At 45.2% G+C, this 22,619-nt stretch overlaps 1 protein-coding gene across 1 annotated transcript in view; it reads right to left on the reverse strand.

Moving 5' to 3' along the window:
- The window catches only part of ITGB3 (integrin subunit beta 3), a 61,059-nt gene that overhangs the window by 3,248 nt on the left and 35,192 nt on the right, over positions 1 to 22,619 (reverse strand). Inside the window, exons 7-14 of the mRNA XM_003786221.3 lie at positions 21,573 to 21,668; positions 21,138 to 21,227; positions 20,353 to 20,487; positions 18,425 to 18,854; positions 10,787 to 11,009; positions 9,768 to 9,868; positions 7,303 to 7,422; positions 1,842 to 2,008 (exon numbers count right to left, since the gene is read on the reverse strand). Of these exons, the coding sequence (XP_003786269.1) occupies positions 1,842 to 2,008; positions 7,303 to 7,422; positions 9,768 to 9,868; positions 10,787 to 11,009; positions 18,425 to 18,854; positions 20,353 to 20,487; positions 21,138 to 21,227; positions 21,573 to 21,668 (1,362 nt within the window). The remainder of the gene's footprint in view (positions 1 to 1,841; positions 2,009 to 7,302; positions 7,423 to 9,767; positions 9,869 to 10,786; positions 11,010 to 18,424; positions 18,855 to 20,352; positions 20,488 to 21,137; positions 21,228 to 21,572; positions 21,669 to 22,619) is intronic.

The following is a 22,619-nucleotide window of genomic DNA, read 5'->3' on the forward strand; positions in this document are numbered from 1 at the left end:
AAAAAAAAAAATAGGAAGAGGAAAGAGAAGATGGAATGGCCATCCTGCCACTATTTCTAAGGGGCTAAATTCAGCCCATCAATTTTCAGTGATCACACAACATTCTGGCATAGCCTTTACCCAACCTCGCCATTACTCCCCTTCATTCCCACTCTCACTTTTGCCCTTCTCCCAGTTTTCCTTCACTGTGACAGCTAGGGGATGTGGACAAAAGAAAGAAATATAGCTAGTGATGTTCTGAACACAGAGGACAGATTCAAATAAGCCTTAATTGTCTTCATCTCACCACTTCAAGCAATACCCACAAAACTGTCATGTTATCAGGAAAAAGATTTCCCAAATTATTTTCCAACAAAAAGTGATACAACTCATAAAGTCTAGTTGTTAATAGTAGCTCCAAGAAACACAGCACATTCTCTCACACCTCAGAAGTTCAGGATGTTCTACACTGTCCTAGCAGAAACCTCTCAGTTTCTTGGGAACCAAAATCAAAAGATCTAGAAACTCTGGAACCTGTACTCCTACCAAGCAGCAACCAGCTACAGCCAAGGAGCAGCTGCCCCTTTAATTAGGACACGTTTTCTAGTTTGCTAAAATCATCACTGCTCACCTTTTCTCCCCTAAACAGATGCGAAGTGTGACTTGCCACTGTGTCTGAGCTACTTTCGTACTCGAAACTTGCAGCCCAACATCTAGGGCTGGACATTAGGGGATTCAAATGGTCATTTGGGAGATCCATAAAAAAATTAAAATGCAGAAGATGAGCCAAAGGAAAAGAGTAAAATTAAGTCTATAGAAGAGTCTCAATGCTTGCCTAATTAGATTAAATCAGGATTAAAATACAGGGAGCACAAGATTAGAATCTAATTTGGAACCAACCATCTTATCATTTGAGGATGAAGAAGAGAATGAGGTGGATTGACATCCTGCCACTATTTCTACAAGGTTGACCTAAAAAGTAATTCCTATGTTAACCCAGTTCCTTCCTACAGTGAAGCAAGCTACTTAACTTCTCTATGCTCAATATTCTTACCGATAAAATGGGAGTAATAATATTGCTCCCACACACAGAGGTTTGTTAAAATGATGAAATTATTTTTTTTAATTTTTTTAGAGATAAGAGTCTGGGTGTGTCACCCAGGCTTTACAGTGAAACCATTATAGCTCATAGCAACTTCAAATTCCTGGGCTCCAGTGATCCTCCTACCTCAGTCTCCTGAGTAGGTGGGAGTACAGGCACATGTCATGATGCCCAGCTATTTTTTTTATTTTATGTAGAGATAGGGTCTCACTATGTTGCTATGTAGGCTGGTGTTCAACTCCTGACCTCAAGTCATCTTCCTGCTTGAGGAAGATGGAATGCTTTCCAACATGCTGGGATTATAGGTAAGAGCCACCATGCCCAGCTATATGAACTAATTTAATAAGCCAAAAGCATGTAGAACAGTTCCTGGTACATGGAACTTCATTACTATATAATGACTTCATTAGTATACAATGTATTACATGCTCTAAACATGGTTTGTCTTATCTCCCTCAATTGAGGAGTAAGTTTCCTTTTCATTTCTTCTGTGTCAGAGCAGAGCTGGGCCCTTTCTGTGTTCCCTCAGTACTCACTAACATGTCCCCTTGTCATTGTATGGTAGAGGATCAGGTCATTTTTAGGAAGGTCACAAACAAGCGAACAGTTAGACCATCTTCCAGAATAGAGGATAACTGGAAAACTATGGTGCTGGTTGGGCCTGAACACCCTTAATATCTGCTGCTTCCACTTCAGGTTCTTGAACAAACAGCTTTAGAAAAGAACCCCCACCCCAGCCCAGCCCAGCCCCGCCTCTTACTGTGTCCCATTTTGCTCTGGCTCGTTCTTCCTCAAATTTAGCAAACTCTTTTCGGTCATGGATGGTGATGAGGAGCTTCCAGATGAGCAGAGTGGCAAGGCCGATGAGCAGAATAGCCCCCATCACTGAAAGCAGGACCACCAGGATGTCAGGGCCCTTGGGACACTCTGTCAGGAAGAAGCACAGAGCAGGTAGTAGTGAATGAGAAGAAATCCCTGGAACTGGCTATGAATAAGGTGTTCTTACAAAGTAATAAAGGTCTCTGAAGGAGATGCAATAATTTTTTAATTAACTAAATATTTTCTTAAAAAGGGTACAATCTTTAGGACAACAATAATCTGCCTTGGATGTTTAAATCAGAGGCCTTAAACTGGTCACCCTGGGCAGAATCCAGCCACACCTTGGGTGAGGGTTCACTCATGTATTTATTTTTAAAAATTGGTTTTTAAAAATAGCCAGGCAGGTAGCATATGCCTGCAGTCCCAGCTACTGGGGAGGCTGAGGCAGGAGGATCACCTGAGCCCAGGAGTTCAAGGCTGCAGTGAACTATGGTTGTGCCTATGAATAGCCATGGCACTCCACCCTGGACAACACAGTAAGACCCCATATCTAAAAATAATAATAATAAGATTGCTTTTGTTGACAACATTGAAGCAAGAGATTATCCCCACAAAATTTCAGATTATTCTTCTCTTTAAAAAAAATTAAAAGACTCAGCACCCATAGCTCAGCAATTAGGGCACCAACCACATACACCAAGGCAGGCGGGTTCAAAACTGGCCCCAGCCTGCTAAACAACAATGACAGCTGCAACCAAAAAATAGCCAGGCATTGTGGTGGGCACCCATACTCCCAGCTACTTGGGAGGCTGAGTTAAGAGAATCACTGAAGCCCAAGAGTTAGAAGTTGCTGTGAGCTGTGACGCCACAGCACTCTACCAAGTGTAATATAGTGAGACTCTGTTTCAAAAAAAAAAATCAATAATCCTTATATTTAGTGGCTTAAATGAAGGCTGAGGAAAATGTCCCAAAGTTGCTAATAAAGAAATATACACCATTAAAAAAAAAATCAAAAGATCTAGAAACACTGAAACCTATATTCCTACAGTACAGCAACTGGCTATAGCCAAGGAGCAGCTGCCCTTTTAGTGGGGACACATGTTTTCTAGTTTGTGGAATCCACACCACTCACCCTTCTCTCCCCTAAATGGAGGCAAAGTTCTGCCACTGTGTTTGTGTTACTGTGGACTTCAGAGCCAGACTGCTAGGCTTGAATCCTGGCTTACAACTTAACTTTGCTATGTGACCTTGACCTTTAGCAAATTACTTAACCTTTCTGGTGTCTGTTTCCTGCTTCTCCATGTTTAAAATGGAGAAAGTGACAGCACTGACATTAACAAGTTGTTATGAGGAATAATTCAATTAAATAGATCTTAAAATTTTAAAAAGTGCCTCACATGGGCACTTAAAACTTAAAACAGTGCCTCACACGAATTAAGTGCTGAACAGATATCAGCTATCATTGTGACTGATGTTTTCTTATACTCAGCTGTTTTCACTAATTTATTTGGCTACTTAGACCCTATACACATTTGTGTCTGTTACCCTGGTTCAGATATTTACATTCCTGGAGGCTGTGCACCTAATGCCCTTTTTAGAATCCTTAGAGACTAGGAGGCCTGCCAGCCAAGACAATATTTTGGGTTCTTTCCCAAAATATTTAGTCATCTAAAATCATAACCCTATTGAGAGCTGACTTCCTGTTCAACCCAGTCAACAACCAACACAAACAGAGGGAGGCATGGCACCCCTCTGAGGGTCAAGTTTAGTAGAGCTCTGCTTCCCATAAACATCAGGTGTCTGAGAGGTGACCTCACTCCAGTAACATCAAGTGTTATGAAACCAGGTGTTTGTATATGTTGGTACTGGTGAGTCCGGAGAGGAAGTCATATCCATTTTCCACACTGTCTCCCACCTTCTTCTCTAAACACACACCCTCTGTTCACCACACACTACACAAAAACAACCACCACCACAAACCCAAGCTGGCTATCTCCCAACCCACCAAATTACAACCTGTCTATAATTAAAGGAATGTCTGGAGAGAGGCTGTGAGGGTCCAGTGTCCAAGTTCCCAGGAGTGAAGGACCCCAGTTCTTCTGGGAAAAGCAATTATGAATTCTCTAGAAGATTGGGGTAAAGCTGACCCTCAAACCTCAAAGTGAAATCTCTTCAATACTGTATAGTAGTATGGGCAAGACAGGTAGGTAGGGTGCCAAGAGGTCTTCAGGGGAAAACCATGCGTGGGTGGGAGACTTCCTGGAAGCAGATGACAAGATCAGGTGGTCTCTGGAGGACCCTCTCAGCCACAGCAGTACATCCATGGTGAGTGACTCTATGTCAGAGAAGTCTGGGTAACATGGCAGACTTAGCAAACAAAACTACAGGAAGCCAAGACAAGTCTGAATTTCAGATAAACAATGAATTCCTTTTTCTTATAAGTACCAAACATCACATGGGACATACTGTATTTTATCTGGCAACCCTATCTTGGAGTGATGAGAACCCAGCCCAGGAGCCCGTCCCATGTGGCTAAACTCTACCATTAGGCAATGCTGTCTTTACTGCCTTGCAGTGGCTCAGCCCCCATGTTCTGGGACCCCAGCTGCTACATTCCGCTCAAAGATAGAGGCCCTGGAAAGGGTTGAGGTAGGGGGTGACAAGGAAAGCAGAATCTAGAGTTTCAGGAAGAATCAAGACAGGAATGTGGCTCTATGGATGTAGTGTCCTATCTCCTGATATGGAAGAAGGGGTCTACTAGCAGTGATTCTGAAGAGTCACCCACAAGGGGTTATTTGTACCATCCCAGGTTATCATCACCTATGTTCCCCACAACTTCAGGCAACAGATTCCAGGCTCAAAATACCAAGCCAAATGATTCTGGCAAGTGATACAGCAGGAGCACCAACAAAGACTGTTGTAGCAAAGAGATTAAGTAAGGTTAAACCCCAAACCAAAGATATACCACCTTTCTGAAATAAGAAGGGACAAAGGTACACATAGAGTGAGTGTGGGATATCATGCAATGTGTTAATGTGGGTGAGTGGGAAGATGTGAAGAAGTCACAGTCAAACCAATCCCATCTGCCCCCCAGAGACATACCCAGACACCCCTCTCCACTGCCCCACTCAGCTTTGCCTTGAGTCACTAAATTAAATTAAGATAGTGCCCTTTTTAGACCTTCCTTCTCCCTTATAGAGAGAGAAAGCTCTGGGAAAGACTGACAAATAATATTCCAGATGGGGGGGTAATGGTCTGCTCTACCCACAGAGACAGCAGCTCCCTGAGACACAGATGTGGCAGCCCCACTCTAAGGAAGTGCAGTGCGAGGTAGCTCCTCCAAGCTTTTCTCTGCCTGCTTCCCACCTTCATTTGCTCCCTTCCCCATGTAGCCAGAATTCTCCTAAAAAATACCTTGATGTGTATAAGTGCACTGTCCTAAAGGACTAACCCATCCTGTTGATTCATTAAAAACCTATTTATTCAATATATTCTTTATAGATGAATGAGCTAAGTACAGGGATATAACAATAGATAAAACAGACATGGCTCCTGAATTCCTGGAGCTTACGATCTAATAAGCGGATGATTAAAGAAGCAACTTAATTGTGTGATGAAGTCCCTTCTGAAGGAAGCATAGGTGCTCTGAGAATCAAACAGAGGCACTGAACCTCGTCAGAGGAGGTATGGAGGCTGCGGAAAGTCTGAGAAGGCTCCTCAGGGGAAAAGACACCTCTGAAGCAGAGACATTCAAATCCCCAATAACCAGAAGGACCAGTAAAGAACAGATAGGTGCAGGCAAATTCTATACCAGTCAGGTGTAGCCCACCACCTGTTTTTGTAAATATAGCCATGTCCATTCATTTACATATTGTCTAGAGCTGCTTTTCTGCTATGATACAAGAGTTGAGTAGTCACCGCAGAGACCACATGGCCTACAAAGCTTAATATATTTAACATCTGGCTATTTACAGAAAGGGCTTTCTGGCCCCTAGTCTAAAAGCTGATTTGAAGAAACTGCTACAGTTGTAATTGTCAAGAGACCAACTGATTTTGCCTCTGCTTTCAGAAATTGTTTCTTCACTCCCAAAGTTCTCATCTACTCCCAAAACATGGCCTTTCTCCCACTGCAGTGTCATTAGCGACCTACATGCCTGTCTCCCACATAGCCTATAAGCGCCACATCTACCTTATATCCTATTATATTCTCAGCACTTTGCACAGTGCCTGATATACATATACATATATACATATATGTGTGTGTGTATGTGTGTGTGTGTATATATAGTCAGTACTTGAAAATATTTTTAAATAAATCATACCCTAGTGTGTATGGAATTAAGGGAGAGGAGAGCTCTATAAAGGTGGTGAGGGAAGCAAGCAAATCTATAGTGTCCAAAAAATACATCATGGCGTTTTTTTTTTTTAAGTTTTTGGCCGGGGACGGGTTTGAACCCACCACCTCCAGTATATGGGGCTGGCACCCTACTCCTTTGAGCTCACCAATGAATAAAATACATCATGGCATTTTTTTAGGAAGTAAAAACCTATATTATGGGATGGGCTCCTCCTCCTTCCAGAGGGCCTAAGAGCAAGTCTTGTTAGTGTTCAGGGAAAGCCTTGGGTTAGCGCCTCAAACCCACACCTACATCCTGCAGTGAACCAGGTAAATTCAATGCCTTCAACCATCAGGCTTTCCTTTGAGGCAGCAAGCCTTCCTCTGAGGCAACTGGCAGGTTGCTCTTGGCAACTATCTCACTTTTAGTAGAGCAGATATCATGTGCTGTAAAGTCCTAGAATTAAAATTCTTTACTTCTTGACATTACTGTCTAAAAAAATGCCATGATGTATTTTATTCATTGGTGAGCTCCAGACCTACCTTCTTTTTTTTTTTCTTTGAGACAGAGTCTTACTATGTCATCCTCGGTACAGTGCCATGGTGTCACAGCTCATAACAACCTCAAACTCTTGGGCTTAAGTGATTCTCTTGCCTCAGCCTCCCAAGTAGCTGGGACTATAGGTGCCCGCAACAACACCCAGCTTTTTTGTTGTTGTTGTTGTTGTAGTTGTTACTGCTGTTTAGCAGGCCTGGGCTGGGTTCGAACCCACTAGCCCTGGTGTACGTGGCCAGCGCCCTAACCACTAAGCTACAGGCATCAAGCCAGACATACCATCTTTTTCTCCTTAGCCACCTTCATATTTTTTCTTCTCAACTGGCAAGTCACTTTCTTGCTAATACTTGTATTCATAAACCCCACCTTACCCAGAGACAGGCCCTATCTCATCACTTGTAAGGCCAAGCTTAACCTGTTCCATCAAAGACAGGTGATGGGTAGAAATTCCTGCCTAACACGGTTCTCCATCTCTCTTGGGCAGGGCCAGGGCCCTCCAGGTCCACTCACCTGGCTCTTCTACCACATACAGGATGGACTTTCCACTAGCGTCTTCATAGTACTGGAATCTGACGACACAGTCATCCTCATTCTTGTAGGTACAATTCACTGCATCCTTGCCGGTGTCCTCTGGGGGAAGGGAGATAGGGGAGTAAAAACTGAGGAAGTAACTAGGAGATGGGGCCACCCCAAACCCCCATCACAGGACTTCTGAGATATGTAACAGGAGCATGCTATCTGACATGTACAACATGCCTAGATTCAAGATGGCTGTCGTGTCTGACACTTGCCACTCACTGACCCTCACTGATATGGTTTGTCCTGCACAGGCCCTTTTTGGTCCTTATTCCTTCCTGTGTAAAGGGCACGATAAAATATTATTACACAATCTAATTCAAAGTCTGGTTTCACCACCTACCAACTATGTGATCTTGGCAAAGTTACTTGACCTCATCAAGTCTCTCTTTCTTCAGCTATAAAAAGAAAATGATACCCCCACCTCACAAGGTTGGTTGAGATTTAAACAGCATAAAGTAAACAGTTCCCAACATATAGTAGCTGTTCCCTTCCCTCTCCTTCCTTTCTCTGTTTGCTCAGTGATTCTCAACCATGTGTTTACCCAGGGCCATCCTCTCCTCTCTGACCCTACCATGTTTTATAGGCTTCATCCCTTCTAATTCTAAAACCTGTTGATCTGCTAATGACACTCCAGGTTATCCTCCACCAGCTATACTGTGCCCTACGCTAATGAAACCAGATGGGTAAAACTGACATGTGATGAGATTGAGCAAATGTACCAAGGTTGCACAGCATATAAATCATGGAGCAGTTTTAGAATAGGCGTCTCAAAACACATCCTACAGACCTGACCTCAACAAGCCTTTGGCAAACCAGTAGTATTATAGTACAGGGAGAAGAGGAAGGATTTCAGAATACAGTTCTCTGATTGATTGATTGATTGATTGATTGACTGAGACAGGTCTCACTCTGTCTCCCAGGCTTGAGTGCAGTGGCGTGAACACAGCTCACTGCAATCTCCAACTCCCAGACTCAAGCAATCCTCCAGGATCACCTCCCAAATAGTTGGGACTGTAAACATGCACCACTACACCTGGCTAATTCTTTTTAAGAGATTGGGGTCTCACTATGTTTTCCCAGGTTGGTCTTCAACTCCTGGCCTTAAGTAATCCTCATACCTCAGCCTGCAAAAGTGCTGAGATTACAGGCATGGGCCATCACACCTGGCCAGTTCTCATCCTAACTCACTACTTGTTGGGCCAGTTACTTAACTTTCCTAAGATTCAATTCCATCATCCACAAAATGAAGATAACAATAGTACTGTAATTTTACTTCACTAGGTTGTTGGAGAAGAGTAAGATCATGTATATGAAAGATCCCTTTATGACTTTTAAAAGTTATAAAATTCCATTCAAATAAGCATTTATTTTATGCTTATTATGGTGGTAAAAGGAACTGGAGGTATCAACTAATTTATAAATACCTGTCTGGCCTAGATGGTAAAAATCTCTCTCTCTGCATTTCAGCAGCCTCCATCCTCTGAGCTAATCACAGCAAGCAGACAAACTGCTTCTTTGAACTCAATCCCCAAATTGCACACCTCACCGCAGCACTGCTTCTGATACTAGCCAAAGACAATGGTTCAGAGATCTGAGTCTTTTCCATAACACCCCCACCCAGAATCTGACTGACTGGCTGTGTCTTACAGTGGCTCTCTCTAAAACATACTTCCTGTCTTCGTGAGAGATTGTTATCTCCTGGGCACCACCGCCCAATACCTAGCTGGCCCAGATAACCATATCAGATGTGCCAACAGCAGCAAAGATCATCTCCTTTTAAGTCAAAATGAAGTACAGCCCAGAATAATTGCAGCAAGATTTTTGCTCCCTACTGTTTATATTTTTGTCTGTCTTATTTCAGGAGAGGCTCCAGAGAGGCAGAGGGCTGTAGAATAAAGATTTGAGTTATAAATCCATAAAAGTGAAAGTTTTCTTCCAAGCCAGCAAAACTTTCATCAAAAGCGTAACACTCTTAGTTAAGTAAACTTGGTAAATGCTTACTAACCTAAACTTAAGGTGATGACCCACTTCACAACTCTATGCTTCAGTGTCTTCATCTGTAAAATGAGATACACTATCTTCCTTTCTTTGGGGAAGTGAAATTAGGGTTGCCTGATTTCTATACCCTTTAGAAGTTCTTTGCAGGATCTTGCTGAGTGTGTGGGCTCTGGGAAGCCAAAGTACAGGAAGTTGTCACACAATTTAATAAGGATACAGGGGGACCTTCCAGGATACCAGATTTCATCAAGTGCCCACTATAAATCAGGCCTGTGCAACATTCCTTGAAGTAAGAATTGCTCTTCCATTTTACAGATGGTTGTTGAAAAGGTTCTGAGATTGAACCAGAAACATTTACAACCCAGGTGTGTGCAACTCTTAAGATGTGCAGAACTTACTAAGCTCCTTCACTAACTCAATCTCATCACGGCAGTAACGGCTGCAGGTATTTTCCTCATGTAGGGTTCCTCGGTCAAACTTCTTACACTCCACACATTCCCTAAAGGAGAGAAGACACAAGGATTAAAATAAGGAAGAACAAGCCAAAGTGTGTCTCTGTCCAGCTTTGACCTCCATGCATCCAGAAAGCTGCTCCATCTCAGCTAAAATACATATCCATGCGTGCATCACACATACAGACACACATGCATGCAAGAAAATCCTGGGGACCACAATGGTCAAGTGTGGAGCTCGGGAGTGGAGTGTCCTCCTCACCCACAGGCAGACCTGGAAGCCAGAGGTCTCCTAGATCCTTCATTAAACTTCTTCCTGTCCTATCCACGGCTGTAACAGGATGGCGAACCCTATGCAACTTCTGGGAAACTTGATGTCAAAACTGGTCATATAAATGGGGAACCCAGTGAAAAATGAAAATGTCAGGTCCCTTTTCAAAAATGTCTAAGAGCCTTGGTGGTGACAGCAGAACATTTAAAGAAGCATGAGGCCCTTCTAAGTATGGGGCCCTGGATAGCTGCACAGGCTGTGCACCCTTGAATCTGGCCCTGCTTTAAGTGGTAAGAGGAATGGCAATGCCACAGACTAGAGGGACAGGGGCTTGTTCTGATCCCCAAAGGGGTTAAATGCCTCTGTTTCAGAGTAGGCTCCATAACTCCAGCCCCCACACCTCCCACCGAATCAGAACATGGGCACTGGAATGTTCCCCAGAAGGTATCTGGTTTAGCCCTCCTCCCAAATCAGGGGTTCAGGATGCCACCCCAGGGGTGGGCTTACTCCAACTGGAGTCCAGCTACACCACTCCAGCTTTCACTGGAAAGAGAAGAGCTGGCCATTTGGCTGGCGCTGACTCTTCTCCCTAAAGTTTCAATCAGTAAAAGACCTATCTGAAGAGTTAGGGATTCTAGTCTAGGGGATCTTCTCCCACCTCACAGCCTCCCAACTCTCTCCAAATCCCACTCACTTCTTAAAGGTACAGGCATCTGGGCAGGTGGGACACTTCTCACAGGTGACTCCATAGGAGCCCGGCTGGATGCAGACACAGCTGCCACATTCACACTTGCCCCAGCCACTACACAGAAGCCCATTGCTGGACATGCAGGTGTCAGTGCGTGTTGTACAGTTGCAATAGTACCCGGTCCAGTCGGAGTCACACAGGCAGTCCCCACAGCTGCACTGGCCATGTCCTGAAAGCACATAGTCCAAGAGGGCAGACCAGCTGGTGAGGTCCCATGATAGTAGGGTATAAGCAGCTGGCAGAGAATGGTCCTCCAGGTTGGCAGGGAATTGGCTCATTACCAGGGGAGCCCTACCCAGTGAGGACAAACTCAGTTTTCCTGCCAAGATTCAGCAGGATTTGGTCTAAGCCATCATAGAGCAAAGAGGTATCAGGAACTAAGTCCCCCAGGCATCCCGCCCTTTCTCTCCGCTATTCTGAACCCCTCTGCCTTCTCCCCTAACTTCTAATCTAAGGGCTAGAAGTAAGCTCTTCAGTCCTGAGGGCTGCCACAGCACTAAGCCACGGCCCCCAAGCCTAGACATGTCACTCAGTACCTTCATGGTGTGACCTGACCTCAGGCCCCAAAACTCTCTCCTTTTGACCTGACACAGGGGTGTTCTTCTCTCACACCTGACCTGAGAGGCCTACCATTGTCATCACTGTCAACACCTAACTGGGTTAGATGACAACATACGTTCCTGTTTGCACAGTCTGGTCCCTTCTCGCTAACAAATCAGCCATCAATGTAATTATTCCATTTCTCAAATCAGCAAAGATGTCACCTTGCAAGGTGAGAAGCAGAGCTCTAAAGAATACATGCAAGACAGGAAAATTGTAATACAGGGGAATGGAGAACAGGAAAGTTCCAGAGCACAGGATTTTTGCAAATGCCTGAGAAGGGAAGGTGCACACAGAGCACCTGTGAATGCATGCAGAGATGGGGCGGGGCATCCAAGGGGCAGAGGGAGGGCACTGAGAGCCCATGGAGTTGGCCAGTAGACCCAAGTAAGCACAGGGAACAAATATATCCTACCTCACAGGTGGCTGAGGGCCAATACAGTTAAATAAGTCCCATTACTGGGTGACATCCACAGCTCAGTGGGTAGGGTTCCAGCCACATACATAGAGGATGGCGGGTTCCAACCCAGCCTGGGCCAGCTAAAGCAACAATGACATCTGCAACAAAAAAATAGCTGGGCATTGTGGCAGGCACCTGTAGTCCCAGCTACTTGGGAGGTTGAGGCAAGAGAATCGCTTAAGCCCAACAGTTGGAGGTTGCTGTGAGCTGTGATGCCACAGCACTCTACCCAGGGCAACAGCTTCAGACTCCGTCTCAAAAAGAAAAATAAATCCCATGACTGCTAGAGAGAAAAGAAGTCAGGAAATAAGAGAAACTAAATGAAAAAGAGAGGGAGAGATCCTTAAGAGAACAGTGATAGAGACAATAGCTAGCAATGACATCACATAGGCCACTGGCCTCCTTCCCTGAGCCTCTGTTGCCTCACCCTTTGTCCTGCCTCTGCATTCAAAAGTTGAAACACACTAAACATTGTGAAACTTTTACCACAACTAAACATTGAAAAATCAATCAATTAATTGGGGGGGGGCGGGGCCGGGTTTGAACCCCCCACCTCCAGTATATGGGGCCAGTGCCCTACTCCTTTGAGCCACAAGCTCTGCCCTCAATTTTTTTTTCAAGTTATAGACACAGCTCAATTGTCTCCAGTCTCACCAAGACAAGCTGTTTTTCTTGCCCTGGTTCTCATCTCAATCTGACCTTGTTATATCATGTGTAGCCCTAGAAGTGTAGTAGAACAGCTTTAGAAAGCATTGAGAGCAGTGGTTCTCAACCTTCCTAATGCCGCAGCCCTTTAATACAGTTCCTGTGGGTTGCAACCCACAGGTTGAGAACCACTGATTTAGAGAAGAAAACTGTATCTTCCAAACCCACCAAGGAGATAAATGTTCCCAGGGGAAGGAGGTGCTAACAATAACTACAACAATGATAAGAATGGCTACAAACATCTGTTGAATATTTAATATGTGCCAAGCACTATGCCAAGTTCTTTAGTATGTTATTCTGTTCATTTCTTATAATAACCCTGTGAGGTCAGAGAGGTTAAGTAATTTTCCCAAGGCCACACAGTTTGTAAATGGCTGGATCAGGGCTCAAACTGAAGTCCCTGTGACTTCAGATCCCAATGGCTTAGCCTCTATGCAGTATTGTAAACAATGTTTTTCCCTATTTATACTAATATGGTCTTTCCAGAAGACTTCTATGACTTACAGAGAAAGCAGCCTTAACCATTAGAAGATAGGGCCAATTTTCGTGGAATATTTTTCAATTTGACCAGTGGAAGAAAAACTAAAGTAGGAAAAAGAGAGTCACAGAAAGTCCAGTAACTAAGCTTGATACCAATGAGAAATTTTAAGAACATTTTAAGAATTTAAATATACTAAACTATTCGAGTGGAGAGGACAGAAAGGGGGTTCTGACTACTGCGTTTCTGAACCTCGCTGTAGATGTATTCATCCCCTGCCCCCAACCTGGTCCTGTGCCCAGACAATGAAGTCCTCTCCGTTCTCCAGGTTATTGCCAATCCCTCTGTAGCTAGGATTCTCTTTTTAAAGCCTGCTTTCTCAAACTTAGTACTTGCTGATATTTGGTACTTTCTGATATTTGAAGCTAGATAAATCTTTGTTGTGGGGCTTGTTCTGTACACTCTAGCATGTTTAGCAGCATCCGTGGGCTCTACCTGCTAGATATCTATAGCACCTTTCTCGTTGTGAAAATTAAAAATGTCACCAATATTGCCAGACGTCCCCTGGGCAATAAAATAGCTCCTTCCTCCCACTGTTTTAAAACACTAATCAACTTGATCATGTCACTTACATGTTTAAAAACATAAAAACACTCCGTACTGCCTAAAGAATTAAGTCTAAGCCTTTAGCAAATATTCAAGACCTTTACAAGGGGCTCAGCCTCCTTCCAGGTTTATATCTCATCACCGACTTTGTATGGCCACACATCAGCTACCACTCCGAATGTTCCACCACCTTCTAAACTATCCTTACAGTCTTATGTTTCTGTTCATGCTGCTCACTCTACTCAAAATATCTTTTCATTCTGTGACCACCACCAAAATCAAATGTTCCTTCCTTCTTGTAACTTTTATTGACATTCCTAGGCAGAATCAACTGTCTATGTGTTTTCTCGGAATTTTATATCTACCTTCATTTTTACTCTTATTTTATGGTCATTTACTTGCCTATTTGTTTCTTTTTCTAGATTGTGAGCTCCTTGAAAGGAGAGAAAATGTTATATTTTTTCTGCTAGGCCAGGTGCAAGAACTCACTCCTATAACCCTAGCTCTTTGGAAGGCTGACCCAGGACTTTGAGACCACCCTGAACAACACAGCAAGACTCCATCTCTATAAAAAATTTAAAAATTACCCAGGCAGGGTGACATATGCCTGTAGTCCAAGCTACTTGAGAGGCTAAGGCAGAAGGATCACTTGAGTGCAGAAGTTTGCAGTGAGCTATGAGGATGCCACTGCACTCTAGTCTAACAGAGTGAGACCCTGTCTCAAAAAAATTTTTTTTGCCATCAACAGTAATTAGCATGAAATATGCTAAAGAGTAGGTTTACCATCAATGTTTATTCACTTATCTATTCATTCAACAAATTTATTAAGCTCATAGCCCATGCTGAGCACTAGAAATTCAGCATGAACAAGATAGACAAAGTTCCTCCAATTATGGCATTTACAACCTAAATTCCCAGAAAACGCACACACATTCACCAATGAGTGCCCTGTGCTGTATTATTTTACTACACAAAGAGCCATCAGCCCTAGCAGGAAAGACCTATTCACTCTATTACAAGTGTAGGAATGGGAGGAAAATAAGGTAGAGGGTTAGACTGTTTAAAGGCAGGCATGACCTCCCAATGCTGGAGCCTTCTAATATTCATTTAATAAAGCTTTAAAAGTTAAATTCTAAACCTTGCAGAAAGGTGACTCATTCTCTAGGACTCTGAATCAGGAAAAAGTGGATGAATAATAAAAATATGATTGTTAATCAGAGGAAAGGCAGAGGGTAAAGGGGAAGTAACCTGAATTGGTCTGGAAACCACGTCACTGTGAGCAGATGGGCCCCCAGGAGGTGGAGGGGTAGGTGGTACATGGCCAGGCTCAGAGAGCAGCTGGATGGCAGCCTGAATGGTGTCTCACAGCCCCCACAGGGCCTTCTGCTGCAGCCCCAGCACCATCCTCCAGTAACCACACCAGCATTTGAGACTCAGACACGCCTTCACTGCCTTTGAAAAAAATATCTATTTCCCGGAAAGGATGGGGGACATAGTCCCAGCTGCCCTAGCTTCCAGGTACATCTGGAGAGCGGGGGTGCCATGCTGGTGGGGAAAACAGAAAGGCTATCTGTCCTGAGGTTGGGGTCCCTAGAAGTATAGCTTGTGGTGATGACTCTTGGTCAAGTGACTTGCTGGGGCATTAGAGAGGAAGGAGGGAAGCAGGGGAGGACAAGATTCAAAACTGATAGGAATGTTTCAGCCAGAAACACCCTTCAGCCTGATCTCATGTGGGCTCAGGCACACAAATGGCACCACAGGGCTAGGCCCACCCTGAGTCAAAGGGGATTGGCTTTGTGTAACCCCTTGTCCCTCAGTCACTAGCCAACATCTAGGAGCAAGGAAGCTCCTGTCAGCAGAGGGCAATCCTGCAGAGAAGGGGCAGCTGTGAGCTGTCATCAGCCAACCCTCACAGCAGCTGGGGGAGGGGTGTGCCAGCCAGCAGAGCCCAGTCCCACAGCATCCACTACACCCTGCGTTTGACTGTGGCTTCTGGATAGGGACAGACCAACACCACAGAGGCCTCCTCAGAAACCCTTGTGTCATACTATTTCCTTTGTGAGGCTAAACAAAGTGATCTTTGACAAGATGGGCCAGTCAGGGAGTGAGGTTGGGAGTGGAAGTGGCAGGCCAGAGCAAGCAGGCTGCCCCAAGCCCTGGCAGGGTCAGCCTTAAAAAGGAAGCCACAGTGCAGTAATGTCACAGGACTGGCACCCCTCCAGCAAGAGGGAGGCTGAGCCTGAGTTCATAGGAAAGTCAGAGGAATCGGGGTAAGAAGTAAAAAGAAAGAGTGAAAGGAGAGGGAGGGAGGAGCAGGTGTTTCAGGCCAGAGGGAGCATGATCGCTCTCTCCATAGCTGGGCTGACGCTCTCCCCATACAGCTAGCCCAGCTGATGCGCAGCTCCACCCCTGCCCTTCCTCTGAGACCCTTCAGGCATCCCACCTCCTCCAAGAAGCTGCCCAATCCTCTGCTGTCCACAGGGTGTCTCTCCCAGTGGGCTCCTGTAACACCCCTGAGGACCTCTCACTGCTGGGCTCTGGGCTCTGTCAGATGCTGCCTGTGCACCATTCTGAGGCAAGTTCATGTGGGGGAACCTGTCCTCTTCATGCCTCTCTGTCCTATTCCTCTACAGCACAGGACCTAGCTCACACACGGTGCCTGATCCATCTATGTCTGTGGATGTGGCAGGTGTAACAGTCCCCTGAGGACAAGGCTGCACTCCTTGATGTTTGAGACAGAGATGTTGATAACAGGCAACCAGGGAGACCAGGCCTAAAGTAGGGAGGGGACGAGAGGCAGCCAAGGAACCAGGCACCATGCTTAGAGACCAGGGCTGTGGAAATGACTGAGTCACAGCTCTCCTGCCTCGTGAGACCCCACTGGTGCCAGAGGACAGACCACAGGGCCAGCAGGGACAATGGCAACCTGGGGTGTGAGAGATCAGAAATCATACGTGACCCGTTTACCTATGTGAACTGAATGTGGGCACAGAGGTATTCAATGAATGTGTGTCCCTGAGTATCTGTCTCTGGAGAATGTGGTAATGGCACCAAGAGTCCAGATCAGAGGGCAGTGGTGTACGTGAAACCCTGGCAAGAAGTGGCAAAGGGAGGCTGCAGTGGCTGCCCACAGTTCCCTCATGGATTAGCATTGAGGACTAATTGTTCTTACGGGAACCAGAGCTACTGACCCAGTCAGCTTTGTTTTGTGGGTTTAGTAGGGCTGGCAGCCAAGGGAAACACACTCTGGCTGGGATCCCTCCCACACTGCCTCACTCCAGACCAGGAACAATCGGGCCATGAGGAGGAGAGAGGTGTCATCTGCCTCTCCTAGGGCAACCCTCTCCCCCCTCAACGACCTCCTCTGCTGGTCTCCCATTTCCCTTGGTACTGTGAATTAGATGTAAATACTGTCAAATACTAACATGAATTGAAATTTCTGCCTCACCCCCTAATTCAAACGGCTGTTGTGTGTACCTAATCTCTCTACTACTTTCTTCCAAACTCTCTCTAAAATCTTGTAAACAATGTTGTAGATAATAAAAAGGAGTCATTTTTACATGACTTGGGCAAGCTATGAATGACACAGGCTTACCTTTCCCTAATGTGCTTTTTAAAAGAATAATGTAGTGTTAAAGTAAACATCTGCTGAGCTCCAGGAACCCCAATGCAAATGCAATCTAAATCAAGATCATGACAGAAAACAATTATAATCTTTCTGTTCAAATGGCCACACAATACACCCATAACTTAGTCCCCAACCAACTTGCAGGTAAGTGTCTGCAACCTGTCTGTCATCAAAGCGATTAAGCCACAGCAATTATGGCTCAGCAAAAACCTATTCCCAGTACCTGGAAACAGCAGCTCAGACTGTTTGTGTACCCTGTAAGAGTGTTGGCAGCATGTCTACAGATAAAGACTATGTATGACTTCAACTTCTAGCTGGGGAGGTCCCCCAGGAATGGTTTGGGGGGGCAAGGAGACACTAGTTTGAAATTAGCAATGGGCCTGAGATTTTACTGCATTTTGTAATGAGAGGGAAACTCAGCACCCTGCAGGAGCAAGACTCAAAATCATAACCCCCAACCAGTAGCCAAGGACTCTCTCTGTGGCAGCACTATCCAACAGAACTTTCTGTCATGTTGAAACTGAAGATCTGCACTGTCCCATACAGCAGCCACTAGCCACGTGCAGCTACTGATCAACAGAAGAACTGAACTTCTTTTTTTTTTTTGTATTTTGATTAACTTAAATAGCCCCATGTGACTAATGGCTACCACTTTGGACACCACAGATCTAGAATCCAAAAAGTAATAATACCAATAGTAGTGATGGCAATAACAAAATAGTGCTAACATTTAATAAAAACATGATACCATTTTGCAGACATTGTTCTAATAGCTCACTAAGTGTGCTTCAATGTCTTAAAGGTGTACTCCTATTTTCCAAGCCTCTTAGGATAAAAAGATAAATTCATGTAAAATTCTTACTAACTTTACTATATATCCTGACATCATGTGTTTTGGAAGTCTATAAATATTAAAAATTTAATTGCCATCTAGTAGTGATTTTTTTTAACCTAAAACGGGATTTGGTCCTTATACTCAAAAAGATTAGGAATCATTGACTTACAGCTCTGCCCGCCTTTGCCCACCTCACGCCCTCCCCTGTGTTCCCACACAGATGTGTGAAAGTATATGGGATCCCAGATGGAAGGGCCCGCAGTTCTCCTCACCTGAGCACATCTCCCCCCTGTAGCGGACACAGGAGAAGTCATCGCACTCACAGTACTTGCCGGTGATCTTGCCAAAGTCACTACTGTGGCAGACACACTGACCACAGAGGCACTCGCCCCGCTGGCTGCAGATGGGCTGGCCCTCCCGAGGGCTGCACTCATCCTGCTGGGAGGGGCGGTAGTCCTCCTCCGAGCATTCGCACTGAGACCCCAGCCATCCAGGCCCGCAGCGGCAAATCCCACACTCAAAGGTCCCATTGCCATTGTTACAGCGGTGGCTGTGAGGCTCAGCCTGGGCCTGGCAAGCACAGTCGCAGTCAAAGGTGACTTGGACAGTGAGGCTGTCCTTAAAGCCCACAGGCTTGATGGTGAAAGACTTCTCTTTCTCCTTGGGGCAGCCGCGCACCTTGGCCTCAATGCTGAAGCTCACCTGGATGGAAAGCAAGATCAAATTCAGTTAACACTCCTACCCAGTTAACACTTCCACCCTAGAGGAAAAATAGTCATTCCCTGCCCTGCCAAGGAATACCCAAACTGGGCATCTAATCACCTTCGATCTGGAGCTCCTTGGCCTTCTCACTAGCAAAGTCTACAAAGCAAAAATGATAGCACTGGGATAGCTATGCCTCTGTGACATATCCAGCTGGATACAGAGACACGGCTTATAGTCATTAACTAGAAAGCTAGCCCGCTGCAATGGTTCACATTTGTGGTCCCAACACTCGAGGAAGTCGAGGCAGGTAGATTGCTTGAGCTCAGGAGTTTGAACCATCCTGAGCAAGAGCAAAACCTCATCTCTACTAGCAATAGAAAAACTAACTGGGCATTGTGACTGGGCATCAGACTCAGGAGGCTGAAGCAAGAGGACTGCTCAAGCCCAAGAGTTTGAGGTTGCTGTGAGCTATGATGCCACAGCATTCTACCCAAGGCAACAGAGTGAGACTGTCTCAAAAAAAAAAAAAAAAAGTAGAAGTAGAAGGCTGTTTCTTTATTCCAACATGTTAAAATAAACCAGCTCAAGCTAAACAGAGTGACCTTGTGAACATTTGCTCTGGCCAACTGAGCTAGCAGACTAATTACACACAATATCAGCAAGGTACATAGCACACTACAGTATTCTGCATCTCACAATGCCATGTGGTGGTCAACCATAAGCTCAGGATCTACTTCCTGAGTTCAACTTCCATGTGACATTGCGTCACTCATGTCTGCAGTCAAGCACATTTCAGGCCAGTATTTTTTATGTGGGGTGGATGCACATGTACTTAGAAAAGATAAGCAGATGGATGGATAGGTCAACAGAAAGGATCAATGGATCAAAAAATCTATTTTGCTTCTTTCTTCCCTGTCCCTCCCCTTAGGCAGGAGCAGAGAAGAACCACCCAATAAGGAAACCCACGGAGTAACTGGAGGGGCAAAAGGACCATTTGCATTCTTAAATTCCATGAGGGCAGGCATTTTTGCCTCTTCCATTTGCTGCTGAATCTTCAGCAGCGAGAACAATGCCTGGCACGTTTATTGAACATTTTCAGTGCTCAATAAATATTTACAGATGATACTGGCATTTTGTATTATAGAGAAAAGCTGGGGGAAGGCCTAGAAACTGGTGAAAAGAAAAATGTTAATATTACCTGGGGGAAGGCCTGGAAACTGGGTAAGAACTTAAGGTAAGAAATACTTTCATTTATAATCAACTGCACATGCACAAACCAGAGTAACCAAAAATTCCAGTTTTTAAAAACCTTGATAGTGAAGTTCACTTAACAGATACAAATGGCTTAGGCAACAGAAGCCTTAGAGAAAAGGATTGCCAAACCCATTACATCTAACTTGTGATGACTTTCAGGAAGAAAGGGGGTGGGGTGCCCACAGATGGTCCAGGAGACAGGCCAGGGTTGGAGCTTCAGCCTCTGCCCAGCCCATCTCACCGTGTCTCCGATCTTGAGTCCCACACAGGACTTGAGGCCTGGGATGACCTCGTTGTTGAGGCAGGTGGCGTTGAAGGATAGAGACAACTCCTCAGGGAGGTCACGCACTTCCAGCTCTACTTTAGAGCGGATTTTCTGAATAGAAAATGGAAAAAGAAGGTAAGGAACTGAGCTAAACTGCAAGAGCCTATTCCATCCCAAGCAAAATCTAGAAGGTAGCCCTGGACTCACCCTGACAATGCCTGATGCTAAGGTTTGCCTGGAAGCTGCCAGAGTACCCCAAGAAGGCTGTTTCCTGCCCAGGACCCTGCTCCACTGTGTCTGTCTCCACTGTGTCTAGGCAAGTCTAGGTAAAGTCTACCAACTACATCCTTCTGCAGGCCCCATGGCTTTGCAATAGGGGAGCACCAACACTGGTCACCATGGGTAACAGCACTTTCTACCTAATTTGTAATCATCCTCACCTTCCCCATAGCTCAGCTCTCTCCTTTCTCTGTTGTGAGAGCCCAGCTCTCCCCTACTTTTTGCCCCCTACCATTTCAAGGCCCTGCTCCTTCTCCATCAATCACCATCCCCATGCCACTCCCTCTAAGCTCTCTACTCACTGTCCCTATTGCTCCCTGGCATTTCCTTCCCAGACTGGCCATTGCCTAGCTTCCAGGAGCACAAGAGGGAAGCAGCGAGGCTGTGTGGTAAGCTGGCAGCCAGGACTCCCAAATCTGAGCACTGCTGCATTAGCTAGACAAGGTGAACTAGCAGGCTCATTCCCAGTGCAAGACACTTACCCCATAAGCGTCAACAATGAGCTGGAGGACATTGCTGGAATCAGTGGAGAGAACCCCCACTGTGGTCCCTGGGATGAGTTCACTATAGTTCTACAAAAGAAGACAAAGATGTCCAGAGTTTACTGAAGGAAAGTGGGATATTCCGCTTGTCCCTGCCAGGAATATATTTAGCAGCTTTTTAGCCCCAAGTAAAGGTATAGGAAACCTCTTATACCCCAACCCCTCAGAATCATCTGTCCCTCACCATCATAAACATCAACACACTCTTCCTAGTAAGTTCAAGGTTGCAGGAGAAAGACCCAGAGCAGGATGTGGCTTCTGGGGAGTGGGGTAGAGAAGAGTCTATCCTTGCTGGAGACCACGGCTAATGCTAGCTCCCTGGGGCAGGTCCCCCAGCCCAGGGTCTTATTCCAGGAAGCCCAAAGGCATTGTCACCTGATAGAGACTGACTACACTTTCAGTCACTGCAAAGATCAAATTGATGTTGTTCTGAGATAGCTTCTCAGTCATCAGCCCCAAAGAGGGATAATCCTGGAAAAATGAAAGAAATAGAGGTTAATGAAGTCTCATATATATCCCTAGATTCGGAGCCTCACAACTTGGTTGACTTGGGCTGTGGCACAGAGAGCAGTGATGCTTAAACCTTTTCACCCCTTGGTGAAAGTCAGACAAGAAGGCTAAGTAGCAGCACAGTTCTAGTTGTGAACTCTAGGGATAGATGAACAAGTGCAGGTTGGTGGTATCAAAACGAAGCACCTCTCTTCCTACTCAAATTCAATGCATTAATACCTCAGAGCAACTTCCAGGGGCAGTTGGGTTGGCCTCCTTGTTTGCAAGCTCCTGACAAATGCCTTGGTCTGGCCTTTATGACCTTCTACCACATGGGTCTCAGCATCCCTTTCCAAATACTACTCACCTTTCTCTCTCCTCCACTCAGCACCAATGGGGCCTACTCTCTTTCTCCCACCTGGAGTGACCTTCTTTTTGGTAGTCCTCCTCCGTCCTTAAGACCCACCTCAAGCCCCACCTTCTTCCAGAGGCCTTCCTTGATCATCCCAGCTCACCCACCATGACCTTTCCTCTCTTGGGTACCCAAAGCCCTTGTTGACTGTGCTACCCATTCAGCACTAATAATGACTGATCTTGTGTTATTAGTAAACACATACATCTCCTCAGCTAAACCAAAAACAACCTAAATGATAGAATCATACAAGTCTCTTTACCTCCTTCAGCCTCTAGTCAGTACCTTGCATAGATTACTGTTTGACTCAGTGCTCAACTTGGATATGGCTGACACCAAGGAACTCAAAGACATGCAAATATCCCTGGGATCAGAAATGCTGTAGGACGTTCAGGAGATCATCCAGCTCAGGCTCCTGCCTTTACACAAGGGTACCTTTAAGCCATGTAAATGAGGCAGTTGCTATATTGTCTTTTGGAGATGAAGAGTTCACATCTCCTCCCAGATACCTAGAACATCAA

Source organism: Otolemur garnettii, unplaced genomic scaffold (genome assembly GCF_000181295.1).
Source record: "Otolemur garnettii isolate 467f Iridium unplaced genomic scaffold, OtoGar3 scaffold00018, whole genome shotgun sequence".
Taxonomy (NCBI): Eukaryota; Metazoa; Chordata; class Mammalia; order Primates; family Galagidae; genus Otolemur; species Otolemur garnettii.